Raw genomic sequence first — 18559 nt, forward strand, 5'->3', positions numbered from 1 at the left:
AATAATGGAAACTGTAAATATTATTCTATTATATAATTATGGAGAATAAGAACAGAGAACAATGGCGAGGTGTTTTTAAAATTAATAATAATTACTGATAAAAAAATGCATACCGTGTATCAGAAAAAATAATAAAAAAACAGAGGCAATATTCTCTAAGCAAGGAAGTCGTGACTGTGTGAACAATAGTGTAAAGAAGACAAATAGAAAAAAGAAAATGATTTTGTGTGACAGAAGTTGGAAGAGGTGTTTGAAACTTTGAATTTGACCAAAGCCAAAAGGCTGTTACTAGTTATGTCTGAATTTGATTTTCTTTTTTTTAAAGGGTTTCACTTTCACATTTACATCATTTTTGTTCTTTGATATTTATATATTCACTTAATCACTTGTTTTGAGGTGGAATATGAATATATTTGGGTGAATCTTGTTGGGGATTCCTAAGTTTAATTACTTTATTGAACATTTTGTGCGGAGAGGAATTGCATATTAGTCTTATTTCTGTAAAAATCTTAAATGCTTTAACCTGTATTTGTTAATAATACGGAAATAGAAAGAAGATCCATTTTTAGCAAGCTATATTTGTTGGGATTATTGTCATACAGTTATTTGCAATGAATAATGCACATTTAGAAGGAAAATAAATAGGGTCATCTTGTGTTTGAAACCGTGCTTATCTTGTGAATGGATCGTTTAGGTCTACATTAGAGATGATTATAGCATTCGGCTTGTTATGGATGGGATTGCTTCACATTATATCGTGGATTGGCCCCTTCATATCTCAATCTATATTGTTACGGATGTTCCTTCTTTCATAAAATAATAATTTTATTAAATTTTCAATGTTTTATTAATAAAATAATAATAATTTTCACACTTTAATATTATTTTTTTAATTTTTTTATCATTGAAATAATATTTGTACACTTAAATATCAATGATTTATTTTATCATATAAAGTGTAAAAATTGAACATTTACGATTGATTGTGTAGATCAATTTATAAATTGTATATGAGATACATGAAAACAAAAAGTGTGGACTGAATCAATTCACACCATCTATCCACAATTTAGAACAATTATTGGGTTGTACTTTGGTATGGGTGCCTTTTACAATAGTGTGGTATGGACCAATCCACAACTACACACCCACCAATATCTACCTTACAAAACAACCCCTAAAATGACTTCTTCCTACAGTCATATTTTTATAACTTTGTTTGTAAAAAGAAAATTGATAAAATTTTGTGGGTCCTTCAATTAAAGGTTTATTTGGTAGTGTGGTTCATTTGAAAATACAATAGTTTAGTTCATTTCGATCCATGTCACTCGTAAAAAAAAAATGCTCTTTAAGGTGTAGCTCAGTTCAATCTTTGTTTTTTTTAATTTTTATGCCTAAAGGCAAGTTCATTCATTGCATAGGTAAGTAGAAAAATTAATAGCAATGAAAAATACAACAAAAAACGCATGTTAATCTTGCTAAGACAAAAACAAGTAACCACAAGCACAAGGAGAAAAAACGACTTGAAAAATCTCTACAATTGACACAAATTTAAGTAATTCCCAAAAAGTCGGTCAAATGCCTCCAATAGAGATGAAGCCACCAAGTGTATCTCTCTACCAAATGAGTCTGAATCAACTATGCAAAACCCTCAAGGGGTATAGAGAAAACAGGTACCATGGTACCCAATCCATGGCATAATTGAAAACGTGAAAGCAGGAGAGGCCCAAGATTGCTTCCTGCTACAAAACTCTCCCTAACGCTCCACCATCCAAACATTCAAGGAATGGGCCTTATAGAAAGCCAAAAGTGCACAAAAGAAGTTGTAACTTGTAACTTTAGGGACGTAAAATGTGCAAAAAAAAACCACCCATCCATGTCATTATAGAAGTTGAAACATTTGAAACTTGAACGTTGCCGAAGAGAACTCGAAATTCGCCGGAAAAGGCTTGCAAGGAATGATAACATCGTTATAAAACAAATGGATACCCATGGCAAACCCCAAAGGCACACAACACACAAATTCGACCAAGGCCCCACGGAAATAATAAAAAGAACAGAGGAAAAACGAAGATTAGAATGAATAGAACTAAAGATCCCAAGTCTGCTCCATAGGCCTGTATCAAGACAGTCATCTCTCAAATATGTCCAAAGAACCTCTCCAACAAACACGATATAAAGAGAAATAAATGAAAAATCACATCCATAGATGTGAGAGAGAAACCCTATTGCTATCTCATTTCAGTCTACATTATAGTGTGTATTGAATTATGTCATTTGTACAACTTATTGTTCATGCTTAAATCTCGTAGACCAATTAACGTTAGATTAGATGCAATTATTTGTATAAAGTAGTGCAATAAATTCCCAAAATGCTTTATAGAAAATTTTGTTTGACAAAAATATTCGTACTATTCACAAAACACCGTAAAACATCTTCATCGAGTGTAGTGTGGTTTCTAGAGTGTAGTTTCAACCACTCCAGAGTGGGGTCTAATAGACTGAGGGGCTATTTGGTAAGTCTTTTTAGGAAGATCTTCCATTAGTTCTAATAGTTAAAAGACGCATTGAGCTTTTACATTAAGATCTGAGCAGCCTGAAACCCATTTGGTAACGTGTGTCTTTCTACACGTCTTTCTACTCGAAAATGAATAAAAAAAATGCAAAGGCTCCATCCCAAAAATTGCATGATTTGGGCTCCTCGTGTCTTTTCGATGCATCTGCTTTTGACAATTAGATCTGTCGCAAACCAAATGGGAAAAGACCGAATAACGATCTGCTAGGCTTGTAAATAGCTGAAAGACCATGCGAAAAGATGTGCCAAACGGGGCCTGAAATGCTCCATGCTTTATTGAGTCGTGCCATGCATGGCACGATTGTGTAGGCCAGGGGTTTCAGGTCCGTGGGCATAGTCTTGTCGTGCCATCCATGGCTCGCGGTACGGCCCAACATGGCCCATATATATAATATATAATATGTAATATATTAATAATATAAACAATTGTATACATCAAAATTCATATAAAATAAAAATTTTAAGATTTTTTTTCAATTTTTTAAATAAACCTTTCACAGTCCAAAGGTCCGGCTTAGCCCAAGGCTCGGGCTGTGAGGGAGGCACGGCCCGGAATGGCCCGCAGGCTAACACAACACAACTTGCACTTTACGCAGGCCACAAGTGGGTCATGCCATGCTGGCCCTCCAAAATATCCCAGGGGAGGGAGGTATGGCCTAGAACAACCCGTGGGCTGGCACAGCACAGCCCGCACTTTGTGTGTGCCACAAGTGGGTCATGCCATGTCAACCCAGCACGGCCCATTTTACAACTCTGGAGCCATGATATTGAAACACCCCCCCCCCCCCAAATGAAGGATTGGTACAATATCAAATCCGCTATATATCTAAAATGTTGTGCCGGCTAGACCTGTTCATGGGCCGAGCCGGGCTTTCACTTGTCACTAATGAAAATATACTAGGCCCAAGCCCGAGCCCAGCCCGACCAACGGGCCTATAACTTGGGCCCAAGCCCGGCCCTGGTAAAAAGCCCAAAACCCGAGCCCGAGCCCGAAGCCCGACCTAATTGAAAAAAAAAAACAATTTTCCCTATTCAAATTAGAATTAAAAATTCAGATAGTATTTTTTTTTCTATTTAAATGAACAATGGGCCTACAAGATGGTATTTTTCCCTTTCTTTTATATTTTAAAACACAATTTTACATTCTTAAATCAAAAAATTTATTCAAATGGACATAATCACATAACTAATTTGAAGTTTAATATTAGGTCGGGTCGGGCTATTTTGACAAAACCCGAGCCCGACTCGAATTTATTGCGGGCCGGGCTTTTTGGCCCGAATTTAAGCCCGCGGGCCTATAAACATGTTCAAGCCTGTCCGGGGGTCGGGCCACCCGGCCCATGAACAGGTCTAGTGCCGGCCCAACACCACCCACAGCTCTAGAGTCGCGATATTGAAAACACCCACTAAATGAAGGATTGGTCTTACAATATCAAATCCAAATGGCTATATATCTAAAATTGTTTTTAATATCTGAATTGAAATATTATTCATTGGATTTAGATCAAAACCTTGAATCTAAATCCAATTGTATATCAATATATCATATTAAATCTAGATGCTACTAGATTTCGAAGTATATTCAGATTTAACCTAAGCCCACTTCATTATTTTTTTAAAATAAATACAACTAAAAATTATTGAAAAATTACTTTTTTCATTTATGTGTATGTAATAAATTTATGTGAATATAAAATACTGAATTTTTTTGCCTTTCAAAAAAATAAAATACTGAATTTATTAATTATAAATTTATCTATGTATCTATCTATCTATAGACTTGGATTTTAATCCCAGAAGAGGTCAAATCCACATACAATCTGATTCTTTAGGGGGTGTTCTGCAATATGAATTGTTTTTCTTGTTGTCAGTTCCAAAAACAAATCAAAACCATCTTATCTGAAAACAGATTGTTTATTAAAACAAAAACATAAAAAACATGTTCTCTGTTGTTTGCATGCTCTGCTTTCCAAACTGAAACAAAAAACATGTTCTTGAATGTGGTTTCAAAAACATATTTTCATCTGATTATTTAACATCATGTTCCATAAATCATATAATTTCTATACTAGAAATTTTCTTTTTGTTTTAAAAACCAAAATTTTGTTGATTCACAAACAAAACCAAATTATTATTTTTCTTTGAAAACAAAAATAAAGTTCAAGAACATATTTTTGTTTTTTACTGATGTGGTGATTTCAAGAACAAAAATATTCATGTTTAGAATGCCCTCTTAATGAATGCAAGTTTTGAAAATCCGAATATGATCGAATCATATAAATAAACTACATGGATTCAAGTCAAAATAATCAAATTGGATATCATATGGAATGTTTGATTTTTTTAAGGCAACTCATATCTAACGTTGAACTTCGAATTTTGTTGGCAACTCTAATTACAACAAATACGTTGTTCTAAATAAGGTCCACTAAATATAGATATAGCACAGGACCAGAAAACCTATCGTTTGATCAAGTTTTGTGTGCATTTCACCGATTCACCCTTGAACTGTTTACTTGTAGAAAACATGGTTTTACTGTAACTCAAACTTGTTTGTTTTGTTTGAAATTTTGAATATAGAGGAAACTCTGTTTCATCTCTTCTATGCATGTCCGTTTGCTAGAGTAGTCTGAACCTCCTCTCCCTGGTGTTTTAGACTAAGAAGACACTGAGGATGATGATGATGATCTTGTTGAGGTTCTGTTGGATTAATTTATTATCTAGACTGAATTCTGATCAGATGGTTGTAATAAATTCTTGGTTTTCTGATATCATTTATGGCTGCTCAGGAACTCTATTGTGTTTAAAGGTCAATCGGGGTTTCTTTGGATGTGTTTATTATTCTTCTGAATGCTGCTGTTCCGAGGGTGGAGTTATTAATGATTCTATAGTTAATAGGACTAATGGTCAGTTTATTTTTTGCTATAAAAGCACAACTTGTGGCGTTAAGAAAGAGAATTCAAACTGTTGTGGACTTAAAATTATCTTCTTCTGTATGTGTCTCGAACTCATTCCACTCCATTTATGCTCTTTTAACTGTTCTTCTACTTTTTCTTCTTTATAGTTTGCTTTTGTAAATAGAACTTTGAACTCTGTGGCCCATGATTTGGTTGGAAGGGCCAGTTTTTTTATGAAGAAAGATTGTGGTTGTCTATCCTTCCTTTTTTGAACATTTCAGGATGTAACTGTGTTTTGCTGTTAGTAGTAGCTAGCTTTTGGTTTTATCAAAAGATTCTATGGCTGAATTGCTGAACCGTTTTAACTTGATGAATGGGTCAAACTCACAAATCAAATATATATTAATAGAAAATTTTATTTTCTTTTTTCTTCTTGGTAATAACAAAATATTTTTTATTTGTAAGATATAATATTTGTCTTTTAATAAGATAAATATACGATATTAGAAACATACCCAGAATTTCCATAAAAGTCTCTTTTCTCTTTATAATTTATATATTATATAGTTTTATTTTTTTTAATTTATGATATCACATGTTGATTAACTTGACCCAAATGGTTGACCTTGTCAATTGATGGCAAAACAGTTTCACTTTCGGTCGATTTTTAAAACATTGGTTAAAATGCATTATATTATTTTTAATAATTAATGAAGTAATTGATTAAGGGAATATTGTAAATGAGTTAGTGGGACTTAGGAATTCAAAAGTTGATATTATTAAAAGTTTGCAATGTAAATGAGACAATTAATGATGATTTTTCCATGAATTTTTTATTGTTTTCATCCAACCAAAAAACCTGACAAATTTTTGAGGGAGTCTTGTGAGTTGGCATAAACCCAACTCTTTTATAAGTATAATATAGATTGCATTGGTCCGGGTCAGTTGGGCTTGAGAAAAAACCCACCCCTTTTTTGGGTGGAGAGCTGACCCAACATTTTTATATGGATTTGGAGCAGTCGGACACTGCAAGGGAGGCAGGCTACTGTACTCCATTTGCTGGGTACGTAGTAAATGCCCAATCTTAATCAAATGAGAAAGATTTCAGCAGAGTTACCAGGTCAAACAAATGGATAGTAAATACAGATTGTCTCTGTTTGTGTGTGTATGAGAGAGAGATTTTATTTTCCGTCTCCCTCTTAGGGTGAGGGTTGGGGGGACCAGAAAAACAAACAAAATGCAATGCATTAGTATATTGTCTTTATAAATTGATGGGCCCCTTTAATAATTAGGGGTGCATTTGGATTGGACTTTTGTCAAAATTTGAATCAAGGTTTAAAATATTGAAACGCTCGATACGTTGATAGAGATGAATCGGTAAGTGTTATTTAGTTTTTTGGTTCAGAGGGGCTGGTTTAAGGTCCATCCATCCCTTGAACCGGTCAAAACCCCGATACTTATTGGCCGATATGGGCCGATAAGTATCGATATTTTGAACCTTAATGTGAACTAAAAATAGTGTAAAAATGCTAACTTGGACCAACCTAAGTTGCATCTTTATCACTGCGTTGTATATTCCCCCTCTCATTCTACCACACAAAAGAAAAATAAAAAAAATGCAATGCATTAACCATTTAAGCCATTGGATGGACCATGGTTCAAGTTGGGTGTCATAAAAGGATGAAAAATTCTATTTAATAGTCAACATATTTTTCCAATTGATCAGCTCTCATTTCTTAATTTTTTTACCTTTTTTTTTCTTTTATTTTAGTCTTGCAATTAATTTGTTGATACACATTATGTACTTAGAATTATAATAATTGTGCTAAAGGCAAAGACTACATTACCTTAAAAGGCTTGAACAACTACAAATTTTGTGTAAATCTGGGCAGATGATGGTAGTTGGTAGGGACCTAACTTAATTATTCATTTATTAATCATGTACTATTTACAGAGTAAGGTAAATTGCACAAAAAAATCAATGGTTTCTAATACCTTGAAATATCTCTCTCTTATTACAAAAAAGAAAAAAGGAAATATCTCTCTCTTGAGTTTTCTGAAATCACACTGCTTTCACCTTTAGCTTTAATGGAAAATCCCTAGCATTATTGAAAGAGGACTCATTCACATGGTGAGGGACTGTCAAACTAAAGGTGGCCAAAATAGGACGGCTGATGTGGCACTGTGTATACATCATGAATAGACATGTTTTTAAGACTATTCATTAAATGGAAATTGCAACACCTTTCTTTTTCTTTAAAAATGTCAATAATCTAATTTTGTGAGCCCCTCTTCCTACATCCTTATCTATATTTATGTTCTAGATGGAGACGCAGATCTGCCCCTCACATAGCGTGCCTCTCATACACACATCCTACCATGCATTGGGAATATTTCCCATACTTGTAAGTTATTTTTCATGGGAGATGTTCTCAATGCACGGTGGATGTATATGTGAGGCGCCCAAGTGTGGGGAGAAGATCCCAGTCCGCTCTAGATGTGTCAAATTTTGAGTTTACATCTGCCCCCAAAGAACACGTATGCCCCAATGCACATATCAGTGTGCATTGAGAACATTTTCCGTACTTGTCATTGAGAGATGTTCCCAATGCGCGGTTAGGATGTGTTGTGAGATGTTTTTGGGATGCTTTCAAACCAAAGAAGGTTTCAAACTGTATAAGTGTAAATTTATAAAAAAGACTGTGTAAGTGTAAAATCAATATATATATATATATATATATATATATATATATATATATACACACAAATAAGGAAAGTACTTTTAGCTCGCCTTATTTAATTGAGACCGTCCTTTTTACCAAAGGATGAGAAAGTGGAAAACTTTAAAAAAAAAATAAAGAGAATATGAGAGAAGAATGTTTTTTTTTTTTTGTATGTGTGTGTGGGGAGTATGGGTGGCTTCAATCTAAATATCTGGTTATTCGAGCTCGGCTCACTAATAAACTATCAGGCTCGAGCTCGATCTTGATTCAACCTAGAGACTTGAGATCGAATTTGGCTCGAGTCAAAAGATCAAAAGTTTGAGCTTGGCTCGGCTTGAGCTCGACTATGAATTAAATGTTTTATAAAAATAAAAAATACATATAAAATTTATTTTTTATTTGACATATAAAAAATTAATTATTATTATATATATAAATTAAAATTTTATGTTTTATGTATATATATATATATATGTAAAAGCTCGATTATGCTCGCAAGCCTCTCAAAGCTCAATTTAAACCGAACTAAACTGAACTTTTCACGAACTGAACTCGAATAACTCATGAAAAACTCAATTCGTGACCACACCCCCACTGAGGAGAGGGTTCTTAGTGGAATATGAAAAGGAGATTGCAACACATCATCCTACGTAACTCATTTAGAAAACACTTACTAATTAAGGACTCATGTGTTGGTATAATTGGTTTAGGAAAGTTACTTACAAAACTTGATGGTAAATAAGAAAACTTTGTCTTCTACTGTATGTATTAATACCAAATTTCGATGTTAAGACCATTTGTTGTGCTGGTCATTGCATCATTTCTATGCCGCCTCCTCAGTAATTTTTCAAATGACAAAACTTGGTGGTAATAATCTCTTGGCCTATGTTTGGTTTAACAAAAAATAATAATAAAAAGAGATGAAGTAATTTTAGTCTAAATAACATAAATTTCTTCCTAAAACAAAAATATCTCGGGCCACGTCAAATTGTATTTTTATTCATTTAATGGTGCGTATTTAATAGTGTATGTATCTAATTCGTATTCAAAATGTTATCAAAATTTGTTAATTTTCTCAGAAACCTTTGCTTTGTCCTAGAAATGTGGATTAAGGGGTGTTTGGAATCATGGTGTTGTACAAATATATGTGTTGCTGATCAAATTAGTCAGGGTTAATAAGGTAAATTCACTCTCCAAGTTCCAAAGGTAGGTCAAAGGATTTGAGGTCACGGTAGAGGTGAGCCGAGGACAAAGACTATAGGCCGAAGCGAGTTGTTCTCTCTCTTGAATACGATAGAAACCAAAGACTATAGGTCATCATCTCGATGACAGTTCCTGGAGATCCGAGGCACTACAAAACAATAGGTGTCAGAGACCCCGAGTGGAGACCTAAGGCGGAAACTCCAACACTCAAGTTAGTACGAGACGTAAGGTAAGAGGTGGTACAGACAAAATCTTGGTGATAGTCCTTGGATGCACTAGGTCCCCAGAAGTAAATGCTAAGGAAACAAGATAGGTGTAAAAAATAAATAAGAGAGATGTATAAGAATCATGGGCTCTGGATCCCCTGTCAAGGGAAGGTTACCTCTTATTTATACTTGAACGGGCTAGAAATAGGTGAAGATGAACACACCAGATGAGTGTCATACGAGATTAGGCGACAGGTCCTGGCGGATATGCATAACCATTCCGCGATTAGCTCGAAGGCAGCAAGGCTTCCCCTCTAATGTGGCTGGCGCTGTCAGGCATTAGTGGACTGGACCTGGCTAGCCCTCATCAATATGCAATTGTATTATGCATTTTTAAACCTCTACATATTTGTATTTGCACTCTCACTACAAAAGATACGGATTTTAGCAACGTTAGACAAACGTCGTCAAACCTGCTACAAACGTCGTCAAAGACTTCTCGCAACGTTTGCGCAAGCGTCGCGCCTAAAAAAGTCTAGAAAACTTTCGATGATGTTTATGGAAATTTTCAATGACGTTTGCATTAGTCCAACTTCCTTCGGGCGCACCTGTGGCAAGGTGAAGGGGCAAACTTTTGGTGACGTTTACAACGTCGTCAAAGGCCACACTTTAGTGGACAAGGGAAAAACCTGTCAACCTTTGACGACGTTTGTAAACTTCACCAAAAAATGTCATTATTTCACGACATTTACAAACATCACCAAAAGTTGGCAGAATTTTTTTCCTCCTTGCCTTTAGTGACGTTTACAAACATCTCCAAAAGTTGACTTTTTTTTCCCATTTTGAAACTATCAAAATGAGTTTACATTACCTGCTTTACACCTGATTAATCACATTTATCATTATAACCTTCTAATTGACAATATAAACATATTAAAATATTACAAAAAACTTTAATACTTACAATTAAACATTTATGTTTAAACAAAAAATATAAAAAAAAAACAAGATAAAATATCATCCAAAATAAAGGGATTTCCCCTTTACATTCACATTCTCCTTCTCCCTATTTGTTACATGTGCACGAGAGGACCCTGTACCAAGTACTTGTTCAATGTAATGCACAAGACAAAACAATTATATTATATTTTTGCTAAAAGATATAAAAGTATAAACATAATTTTTCTTGGTTGATATAAAAATAAAATTAAATTTGGCTTATTTTACCGAGTTTGATGATGGACATGCATGATGGGAATCAAGATCTCTAAGTGGAACAGGAGTGTTTTCCGACGCATGGCTCTACACACACAAAAAAAAAAAAAAGTGTATTCAAATATTCTTATCAGAATTGAATAAGAGAAATGGATTAATTATCATAAACATAATATTCAATACAGCTAACATATACAAAGCCACCGAATATGAAGAAATACTTTTTGTTGGCTATTTTGATTTTTGCATCATAATATTTGACTAAATATAAAGTGCACCTCAAGTTTTTTCTAGTGACAACAATTGAAAAGGATCAAATACCAAATAAACTTAACTTGAAATTACCACTTACCTCCACTTAAGCCAAGTTAATATAATTGCTAAGACTTAATTTTCCAAATTTTGACTTTTCATTCATCAATGTATATACAGTGTTGGTTCGGTGCAGCTTATGACATTTTATTATTTGTTGAAAGTGTTAAAAAGCCAATTAATATAGAATTTGTGACACAACAAACTCCCTTACCGATCCTTGAACAGCTTTGGTATCACATGGACTTGAGTGAATGGATCCCAGTTGGACTACTTTATTTTTGTAAAAAGGTAAGGTAAATTTATTAACTGAAACAAAACCCTACAAGTAAGCCGCAAAAGAGGAGCAAACACTGAGAACAAACTCCCATATTACATTACAACTCAAAAATACTTCTGGACCTCAGAAGAAAGTAAATGATCCTCTTCTGCTTGGCTACACAGCTCACGCATCTGAGAAATCAGTGATTGTGAAGAGTGAACAAGGCTTCATAAACAAAGCGATGCATGGAAAAGTCATAATAGGGATATCTAACTCAAGGAGCACCTAAGAACCTCACCCGATCTCAATCCTCTGAAACCCAAGCAGAAACTCAACCTTAGGGGCCAGATGATATTTCAATTCTGTTAAAGTCTATTCTCCAAGAGGTCCAAGGCAAATAAAAAATGATAAACCCACCATGACAACTAAAAGCTTTAATGATTCCCAACTGCCTTATGTTCCTTAATCCTTACTAAACTACCATCTAAACTGAGCTTACCATATGCTCCACCCACATCTGAAGGGCCAAGTTTGCCAATGGAACGTCCACCAAAGTTTGATGTACCCCATCTCTGACTTCCCAATGGAACATATGGAGCTTACCATATGCTCCACCACATCTTAATTTATTATCTTTAAAATAAAGATAAATTAAAAAAAAAAAAAAGTTTTAAAGAAGATATACTCAAACATTAGATGTCGGGTTGGGTTTTGGACTTTAGAATCCATCAATGTGACAAACCTATTCTTATGTGGGTATCGGACACAAAACTTGTCACGTTTCCCATGTTTAAAGATTCGAAAGTTGGAAATTAACCCACAATTGAATAGTTGATATCTACTAAGCAAGTAAAAAATAAATAAAAAGAACGGATATGACATGGGCACTTCTTATTGATCATCTTTCAAGGCAAAAGGAAGATGACAACATAGAACCAAATATAAAATGGTTATTGGTCACCCAACTGCAGCTCCAAAGCAGGGACCCGTGGATTGGTGGATCCGTTTAGGTCAGACAAACTGGGATTGTGAGTTGTGACCAGTCAAGCAACAGAGTTAACTTGGATTCAACTCTTCTAACGTATATAATATATATATATATATAAAATTAATGCAGGTTGCCTGGGTACTGGTAGGTTGAATTCGCAAGGATGTGATCTCAATGTTGATCTCTCCAAGGCCGGTTTTCTGGATCAAGTTTTAAAACATTGATAGAAATAATCTTAGAGAAGAAGGTTGTGCAAGGTTGATCCAAGATTCAAAACAATTCTTGGGAACCCATGATTAAACGAGCACTCTCTACTGTCATTGAGGCCCAGCCCAGTCTAAGCTGAATTTACACCATGGGTGTAGATTTGTGCCTATGCAGCTCTACTAACTAGTTTAAACAGGCACCAACTTTGGCCAATAAATGGCTTGCCTTTGTCTAGTGACCACTCATCATTAATTCTTTAGTAGGCCTCTGACTCAAACAAAATGTCAGAGCTAGTTGTGTCCTAAAACCAAAGGTCAAATCTGCTTTGTACTACAATGCAGTAGGGGCCCCTACTTTACTTACCTATAGATTCATGTGAAAGTGGAACACAGGTTGGGCAGGTATAGGTATTGTATGGTTCACACCCCTATAAAACTACCCTTAGCTACGGTTATGAATTTCCATGATTGATGATTCCCTGCACATATTAGTCCAAACACAGCAAAGGATCGTACACGGAAAGACCATGTGATGAAACAGTACAGACAAAGTAGAAGAGGAAATCCCAGAAAAATACAATGCCCTTTGGCACATCCCTTGAAACACTTTAACACCAAAAGCCAAGAGATGGCTGAAGCTACTACTGCTCTATTGTAGACTTCAACTTCCGACACCTTGCTGCACCCTGGAATTGCATAATTCAGATTAGCTAAACGTGATGGCTGCGTAGAAGGCCTTGGGAACTAATGATAACTCCTCACACCAGTTGTAAAGCATATGGAGCCCACAGTGAGAGGTTGAATGGTTGTGGGTCCCCTGTATTTTATGACTAGTGTGTAGTGTTATGATTGGTTCCACACTTCCACAGCCTGCTTACAGATATTGCTTTCAGCTAATCCAATCTCGGAATTGCACTCTTTCTACACAGACCAACATATATAGCTGATGGAACAGAAAACTAAACCAGCTTCCCTCTTTTCAAGAGATTTTTGACAGAACAAGTCAGTCTTTTTTTATCATCTTATAGCCAATAGAGCAACAGATGAACAAATGATCAGAGGCTCCCAAGGTAGGACATAACACATCCCAGACAAGGGGTGTATTTTCGTCTAACCAGGAGTTTATTCATAGCAAGACACTTCCCCATGCAACCATCTAAGTTAGAAAAGTGAATATTAGATGAAACAGGTGGAGGACAGACAGTTCTACAAGTGAATACCTTCGGTCAAGTTGCCATGTAAGGATGCCACTGAGAACTGCCCATTCTCCACCTTACAATATCAAAGACTCCGAACACCCAACCTAGAATATTCGAAGGGTCTCTCAGCCTCAGACTTGTACCCAAAGCTTTTAATCATAAAAGCAATCACTTCTCAGCTCACATGTGACCCATGGCAAACGCAATTAAGCTCTAACTAGGACAAGGGCTGAGATGTCCTTATCATTTTTTCCTTGGTAGGGACTACGGAGAACATAAACAAAATACAATGATGTAGCTGTCAATAATCAATCACGCAACACTGTCTTAACATTTATTATCACATACAAGACTCCATGAGACAAAGAGAAAAATAGCATTCCTAAATAAACTGAAGGTTGCATAAAGCAGTTCAGTACGCTAAGTAGGAAACAGAGAAATTTCTATGCTGATAATTTCAGGAATAGATGGATCAGTTAGTATATGATCCTAATCCCTGTTCTTTTTTTTTTTTTTTGAAGAATCAGAGAAAAGATTTATTAAAAGAACAAAGAGTTTACAAAAGAAAGGTGATAAGATATCACCCGAGAAAGAGGCACATCCAAAAGACCCTTACACAGCAACCATAACCAACCCAAAGTCAACACAATGAACTACACCTCACACCTCAGTGTAGTTGCCCTATCTTTTGCAACCTGAGTTTTTCTAAGCAACAGGTCTTGGTATTGAAGCTTTGGTTTATTTCTAAATAAAATCCACCACCCAGCAAAAGAAAAGGAAAATGAAAGAGTGCAGTCAAGGCCTATGACCAAGTTGTGGTTTATCTAAAACTGAACCACAAGACTCATGTAGCTGTCAATAAACAATGGGGTTTGTGATAGCCATACCTGAACTGTGTTGAGCGTGGGGAATGGATCAGGCATAGGCATGCCATATTGTTGTTTCATCCGCTCCATGAATGATTGCAAATGTAGCACATGCGAATTCAGGTTCACCACGTTCAATTGAAGATTGTCCACCTTTTCCCGAAGTTGTTGGTTCTCTTGCTCCAACTGTGTTGTGTATGTGGTGGCAATTGTACTTTGAAAGGTGCTTCCAGACCTTGCAGTACCAAAAGCACGCTTTGGAGTCTGCCCAAATCCCAAACAGCACACCCATGATGGATGCTCATCTCCCAAAACTGCTGCCACTGCATCATGGGGACCGATGGCCTCAACCTGTGTGCCAACTTCTGCTTGCTCTGCCACATATGTTGTCATTTTGGCCTAGAACAATTAAAAAAAGTCATTACTTGAAATGGTCCAAAGTAAAACCATACTAAAATTATTGAATGAATAAATATAAAAACAATACTTACAGAAAGTTCCCTCACCTCAGGATCATAGAACTCCCCCTGGGAGTTTGTATGGGCCCTTTTGAATAGGTCCTCTCGCCTGGGGGGGGGGGGGGGGGGGGGGGCGTTGTTTTGTCTGCTCTCCTCCTCCTCCTAAAACAAACCAACTAAATATAAAAGCAATACTTACAGAAAGTTCCCTCACCTCAGGATCATAGAACTCCCCCTGGGAGTTTGTATGGGCCCTTTTGAATAGGTCCTCTCGCTTGGGGGGGGGGGGGGGGGGGGGGCGTTGTTTTGTCTGCTCTCCTCCTCCTCCTAAAACAAACCAACTAATTTGAGTCATTATACAAATTAACAAAGAAATAAAAAAATATAAATTATGTTAGTCATCCCACCATCTGATGGAGAAGAGTTGCATAAGAAGTTCGGCCTAAGTGGTGATTCACCTTGTTACGAGCCCTCACCTTGGCCATTGTCTGACACTTTTTCTACAACAATGACAATTTAGTGATATTAATTTACTATGAATTTACCATGTATAGAAAGAAATTACTAAATTACTTTTAACTTATACCTTGCTCTCTGGAGTATCCCAATGTGTAAACGAACGAAGCAAATCACTACGATCAACGTTTCTCTCCCATCGAATCGCCACTGTTATTGCCCTCTCACGATCTGTTGCATATTTCTCATAGTAGGCCTTCTTTATACGATTTCGAAAGCCACAGAGCTACTTCCTAGCCAAACGGAGAAGGTCTTCCTCAGACAACTCATTTTCTATTATAAACTTCTCCTACAAACAATGTCAAATATTAGCAATTAGCATGTGGCAATAATTTATTAAAAACACAATGTAACACTTACTCGAATTGCGTTGTGAACTCTATCCCTCACATCATAGGGTGACGTCCTCCAATCGGTGATATAGGCTAGGACCTTAGAACAGTCCCTCACCAATACACCAATGTAAGACACCAACTCCGGCCGATGTGCCCCTATAGGTCGGCCTAGTTTGTCCATCTTAATAGTTGGAGCTTGTTCTCTGCTCCTACGTTGTACATGGGGCAAGATAGTGCAGCCACGCCTCCCCGGTCCCTGTCGTCTACGGGAGGAACTAGGGGCTTGGAAGGATGAACCTCCTATATCATCCCTAGAATGCTCATTTGTAGGGACGTTCGCCTCTTGGTTTTCTTCATTAGCCATCTGCAGCAATAAAAATTGAAAAAGACCATTAATGAATCCAAACTTAGGGTAATGGTCCAACCTAAAGAAACCCATATTCATTCAGATGGAATTGGGATTGCACTAGATAGCCTATGATTCTGAGCCTATAGCTAAAATTCTACATTCTTGCAAGTGCACTAATAAAGTTTCAAGGGTTATAAGCATGCACTGGAACTTTTCTAAGTTTGTCACACCAAGTAAAATTAAATGTTGGCTGAAAGAAGAAAACTTCTACCACTTTGATTGAATATGAGATACAATTTCAAAATTACAACTGAAATAAGTAAGCTGATCAAGCACCTATGATTGCTGGTTTTATACTGCATAGAAAATGCTTTTGGGCCTGATGAATTCAAATTGGTTGCCCCACCTACTCTTTTCCATGTCCATATACAAGTTCAAGGAACACTACAAAAAACAAGGGTTTCGGTGACGTACTGAAATATGCATTATTCTGAACTCTGAAGATTGTTTTTGACAAGTTTCTATACCAGATTCTACTATATATTTCTTTTGTTTGGGCTCACACAGATCATTGGATTTTGTTTAATTTGTTATGGGTAGACAGACCCTGTTGCTACTAGCTCTAAATCTTCAAGTGAGAATAACTAGCAGGGGCTGGTAATTAAAAGTGTTAATACTTTATGTTTGAAGCAAAGGATGGAACATTTGATATGCGTGGGTTTTGGTTAAGGCTTAGTTTGGGAGAGTACAAATATATAAATATGTTCTATTCAAAATCTTGTATTTGCACTATCCCAAACTGAGACCAACCATCTGATTAACCAATAAAACCGTGACCCAGTGAGCATTCAAGTTTGCTATCTGAGTCTTGCAACTTGTTCTCAGACCCTACATTAAGCTTGGATTTGCTAACTAACGGTCATATAGAGAGATTCCTCTAAGACCCCCAATCCATCCAAATGGCAGTGTTATTAGTTTTGTTGAAAATAAACGAACAACAAAAAGATTCAGGCCAGAACCGTAACTCGATTCCTAAAACAAACACTAGAAGTTAAGAGTTTAAGGACCAATTTGAATCAGTCAGTTTCCTGACACATTCTCTTTTGGGGTTTCTCTGCTTTGAGATAAGGTAGATGTTGTGTTTCATATATTTAGCTGGTGTTTGAAAGTCATCTAAAATGAAATCATTTCAGGTTTCAAATTAACCAATACTAACAACAAATTTTAAATAACTATAGTAAAGCTAACAACATCCATTTAAAAACATTCAGAGTTTTCAAAGAATGGATTAGCACAAACCGAAGCCCAAATGCCGAATAGCCAAACTTATCTGTAGCTGCTGGTCTTTCTTTGAAACTTTGTATTTGAAAGAGAGCAAAAATGGGAGATAGAAACGAGTAGTCTTTCGGTCCTCCAAAATATATATAAAAAAGGGGTCAGTAAGAGAGGGCAGTGACGAAAACGACGATGACTAAGAAGAAGAACGAACCTCTATTTTCGTCTGAGATTAAGCTCTACACTTGAATGGATTTCTCTTTCGTTTTCTCATAAGCTTTGCTTCATTCTTTGACTGAATGCGGATGGAGGGTTTTTTTCCCTCCTTACAAAATTTTAATTACTACCCTATAACAAGGGCCACAATACAATTGTGTTCCCACCAATTAAGTAATTGTTTGTTTTTATGAAAACAAATTAGAAATGGTATAAAAAAGATTCGGTAACCTCGAGCTAACAAGGACCACGATATAATTGTGTTCGTGTCCACTCCACTTCACTTTCCCTTACTTCCATTAACTAGTTAATTACTTAGATATGTAAATAATAAATAATATTAATAATAATGATATTTACAATAATACAAAACACTATTGATTAATTAATTAATCATTCATTTATTTATTCAAGATATTAATAATTAATTAATTATTAAATTTAATAATTAATGAAGATTAATTAATATGATACAATTAATTAATAACAAATGACTAATTATTAATATTAATCAATTAATATTTAATTAAAAAAATAATACAAAACATTTATTTTTTACGTGATTCAATTTATATTGGGTTTAGGTTTGGGTTGATGTGCCCTAGGGGCGCTACCATCAGTTTGGCTCGTTGGTTTTGTAGTTTTTTATATTTATAATATTTATTATAAAATATATAAAAATATATAATAAAATTTATAAATATATATAACATATTAAATTTTAAATAATAAATAATATATTATATATTATAAATATA

At 35.5% G+C, this 18559-nt stretch overlaps 1 protein-coding gene across 8 annotated transcripts; it reads right to left on the minus strand.

Moving 5' to 3' along the window:
- Nucleotides 1-10490: 10490 nt before the first annotated feature.
- Nucleotides 10491-17897, minus strand: LOC104602775 (uncharacterized). Of its 8 annotated transcripts, none has more exons than XM_088894867.1 (9): nt 17800-17897; nt 17610-17712; nt 15987-16325; nt 15697-15915; nt 15518-15610; nt 15325-15437; nt 14674-15051; nt 10832-10906; nt 10491-10698 (listed from the first exon to the last, which is right to left on the minus strand). In XM_088894867.1, exons 7-9 carry the CDS (start codon nt 15043-15045, stop codon nt 10678-10680), a joined length of 468 nt encoding a protein of 155 aa, XP_088750993.1. In that variant the 5' UTR covers nt 15046-15051; nt 15325-15437; nt 15518-15610; nt 15697-15915; nt 15987-16325; nt 17610-17712; nt 17800-17897; the 3' UTR covers nt 10491-10677. The 8 variants fall into 8 exon arrangements, with proteins under 8 accessions (XP_088750993.1, XP_088750992.1, XP_088750991.1 ...); XM_088894866.1 differs by adding an exon at nt 16647-16754 and having other exon boundaries at nt 17610-17886; XM_088894865.1 differs by having other exon boundaries at nt 17610-17721; nt 17800-17853.
- Nucleotides 17898-18559: the final 662 nt, after the last annotated feature.

This window comes from Nelumbo nucifera, chromosome 1 (genome assembly GCF_055504915.1).
Source record: "Nelumbo nucifera cultivar China Antique chromosome 1, China Antique-T2T, whole genome shotgun sequence".
In the NCBI taxonomy this organism is placed as follows: Eukaryota; Viridiplantae; Streptophyta; class Magnoliopsida; order Proteales; family Nelumbonaceae; genus Nelumbo; species Nelumbo nucifera.